Below are 3249 nucleotides of genomic sequence, written 5' to 3'. Positions count from 1 at the left end.
TCAACCAGATTAACCTAAATCTGGTGTCCTCCCCGTCCCATCCTCAAGGAGAGGAGAGCAGCAATTGAATAATGTTGTAGTGGGTCCTGGATCAGATTGAAACCCTTCAACCCAGGAAGCTGTGCGATATGAGAGAGTCTAATTTGAAATAGAAGCCTTGAAGGGAATGTAGCCTCTTTTCACCAATGAAATAAGGGCTTGGTTGTAGGATCAGTGAGTGGTCACTTTGTACGCCTTTGGAGATTCCCCTCCTGTTATGACTTTGAATTCTCATCCTGCCCAAATGTTCTTTGGGAAATGGGAACAGGAGGAACAGACCATTCAAGCCTGCCGTAGCATTTGGCTAGATCACAGCCCATCATCTACCTCAACTGAACATTATCCTCATGTCCCTCCTACCTTTAATATCTAGAAATCTATCAATCTCTTTTCTCGAATATACTCAGTTCTGAGTCACCAGTTTCTGAGTGAAGAAATTACAGCTTGTCTCACTCCTTGCCCCTCATTCTGAGACAGTCCATCTGGTTCTAGACTCTCGTCCCTCTCTTCCCCTCCCCTCCTCAAAACCCCCACTGCTCACAGCTGGGGAAACATCTTGGATTTACTCTGCTGAGACCTATCTTGGATCTTATAGTCACATCCTACATAACCTGATTCCAGATCCCAGTCTGGAACTGACTGTTAGCAAATGCATAGAGTTTCCAGGAAAACTCACCTTCTAACCTTCCCTGTCTTTAGGGCACTCATAATGCTGTTAGGGAGGGAAGCTGCAGGATTTTGACCTGGCGATGACAATAAGCACTACGTAGCTTTGGAAAAGATATGGCTCACAAAGAGGCCATTCACCACCTCGTGTCAGCACTGGCTAAAAACAAAACTAGCCATCAGTTCTAAGTCCACTTTCCAGCCCCTAGTCCATAGCCTTGTAGGTTCTAGTGCTTTCAGGCCAGATCCAGGACTCTGCCTCAACTCCCATCCAACATGAGACACTTCTAACCTTTTCCACCCATCACCTTCAATCTTTCTCCCCTGGTAATTGACGTCTCTGATAGGGTGATCCAGGTCTTCCCTGTCTACTCTTATCTAGACGTCTTAGGATTTGGTTCACTGTATTAACTCACCGCTCTGCACCTTTCCTCTGGGGAATGGTGATATAATTCCACGTGTTTGCAGCTTGGACGGGAACTAACAGGTGCTGGTGTTCCTGTGCATTCCCGGTGTTCATAGCACAGAAATAATAGACCATTCGGTCCAAGTAGCTCGTGCCAGCCCTTTTACTCCACGTGGGCCTTGCACCCCTCCTTCATTTGACCCATCAACATTTCTCCCTTCCCTGTTCCCTTGTATTAGTATTGGACATCTCCCCCCTGACCTTAAATGCCTCTATGCTCTCCTAAGGTACTGGTCATACCTTCTTTACAGGGGGACTGTAATAAGCTCTAAGATCTCACTCAGGGTGACCTGCCCCCACTCCTCCCAATGCCATGTGATGTTACAAACCTGCCTCACAGTTTCAGTAATCTGCTTTCTGCCCAGTCTGTGCACTGCTGGCAATGGGTGGCACAGAGAAGGGGCAGTCACAAATGGGGAAAGGGGGTGGTTTTGGGCATGGGCAGCGGAGCGGGGGCGTAGGTGGAAGGGGTCAGACATGAATAGTTAGCGTTGCCTCCTTGTTTTATGAGCGATCTCTCTGTTGTCCAGGTGCTGATTGCGATGTGGATTCTGCTGCTCGCTTTGTTGCCGGTCAGTTCCTGTCTCTCAACAGGAACCCAGCGAAGTTGATCTACCACCATTTCACAACGGCCACCGACACGTCCAATATCCAAGTTGTCTTCCAGGTCGTCATGGACACCATCATAAAGGAAAACCTGCAAGCGGTCTCTCTGCTTTAATCTTTGTTGGGTGCAGTGGGCAGGGTTCTGGGGGGGGAGGTTTCAGACAGAAAGCGGTTGCCCACAAAGGTTGGGATTAGAGTCTGCTCTGGTTCATGATCAGGCTAGCAGAACACATGGACCCTCGGACCAGCCTCCCTACAATCTAACAGACTTGTCGCACTGACGGCTATGTTGAGATATCGCACCTTGGACGACCTCCTTTCCTCGGGAAGGGGAGAGATAATTGGTGAAACTCCACATCATTTCAATATTGTAGCCACCCAGCCTCCTGTTGGTGAGGGTTGGGTGGGGGGGTGGTTTTGCTGTGAAGGATATTTAAAGCTCCACATTCCCCCAGTCTACAAGAAGGGACTGTGAATGCGATCTTGGCAAAGTGAGCACTGTTTGAAGTTTCTGACAGCCCAGTTATCTTCTCCCCTCTGCTATACCCCTAGTCTCTAATTCCAGAGGCAGCATTGGTAGTATGGGGCTGCATTTGGAGGACAATTCCAGTGACATTTCATTGGATGTGGGGGAAGGCAGTTTACTGGGACAACCTGGCCAAACCCCTCGAACACTGGGATTTTCTATGATGGTACATTATTGTGAACCAGTGTGCAGTCTTACAGTCAATTCCCACCAACTGTACTCATAAACTACTGTCACCACTGCCTCTGGGCTAGGGGAGGGCCAAGGCTTTTAGTCTCTGGACTTGCTGATGTCCTAGTTTGTTGCTGCCTCTAGATCAATCCTTTCTAATGAAGGGAGTTTCAGTATGTTATGGAAAAGCTGTGTCTCGATATATTTTGTTGTATTGTTAATATTGAATGACAAATGTTGCACTGGTGTATTTTTAGAATAAAGTAGATAATGGCCCTTAAAGCTTGTTTCCAACTTCCTCTGTTATGACATATAGAAAGAACATGCTTTACAAAGAATTTCTGTGTGTGCGTGTGTGCGTGCGTGCGTGTGTGTGTGCGCATGTAGTATATATATATTTTTAACCTGCTAGTGAAACCTACCTCCTTCCAAAGTCAGGTCTCTTCATTTGCAAAAATAATTTTAATGGAACCTTCTTGGAAATCAAGCTTTATTCTTCTGCACCTCCAATGGTGACTTTTTTTTATTTTACTGCAGTTCCTTTTTAGCAGACGAGTGTGGGGTGTAGAACCACATTAACGAGACCTGTTACGTACTACCCTCTAATCCTGAGACTGTCACCATCTGATTTGGTTGTGTTCAGGCAGTGACCTGTTCCAAGGCCCAGCTAGACCTGGTTTCCACCCAGGTACCTATATTTCTTCAAGGTATAATTGCAAGACCAGCAGATATTGGCCACCCTCCTTAGTTGTCCGTGAGCTGGCTTCTTGAGCCG

General features: G+C 47.0%; 1 protein-coding gene across 1 annotated transcript in view; it reads left to right on the top strand.

Annotated features, from left to right (window-relative positions):
• The window catches only part of gnav1 (guanine nucleotide binding protein (G protein) alpha v1), a 116288-nt gene extending 113532 nt beyond the window's left edge, over positions 1-2756 (top strand). Inside the window, exon 12 of the mRNA XM_048611058.1 lies at positions 1702-2756. Within this exon, the coding sequence (XP_048467015.1) occupies positions 1702-1892 (191 nt within the window). The 3' untranslated portion in view covers positions 1893-2756. The remainder of the gene's footprint in view (positions 1-1701) is intronic.
• Positions 2757-3249: the final 493 nt, after the last annotated feature.

This window comes from Rhincodon typus, chromosome 23 (assembly GCF_021869965.1).
Source record: "Rhincodon typus isolate 14 chromosome 23, sRhiTyp1.1, whole genome shotgun sequence".
Lineage (NCBI taxonomy): Eukaryota > Metazoa > Chordata > Chondrichthyes > Orectolobiformes > Rhincodontidae > Rhincodon > Rhincodon typus.
This window is presented reverse-complemented; position numbering and strand designations above follow the sequence as displayed.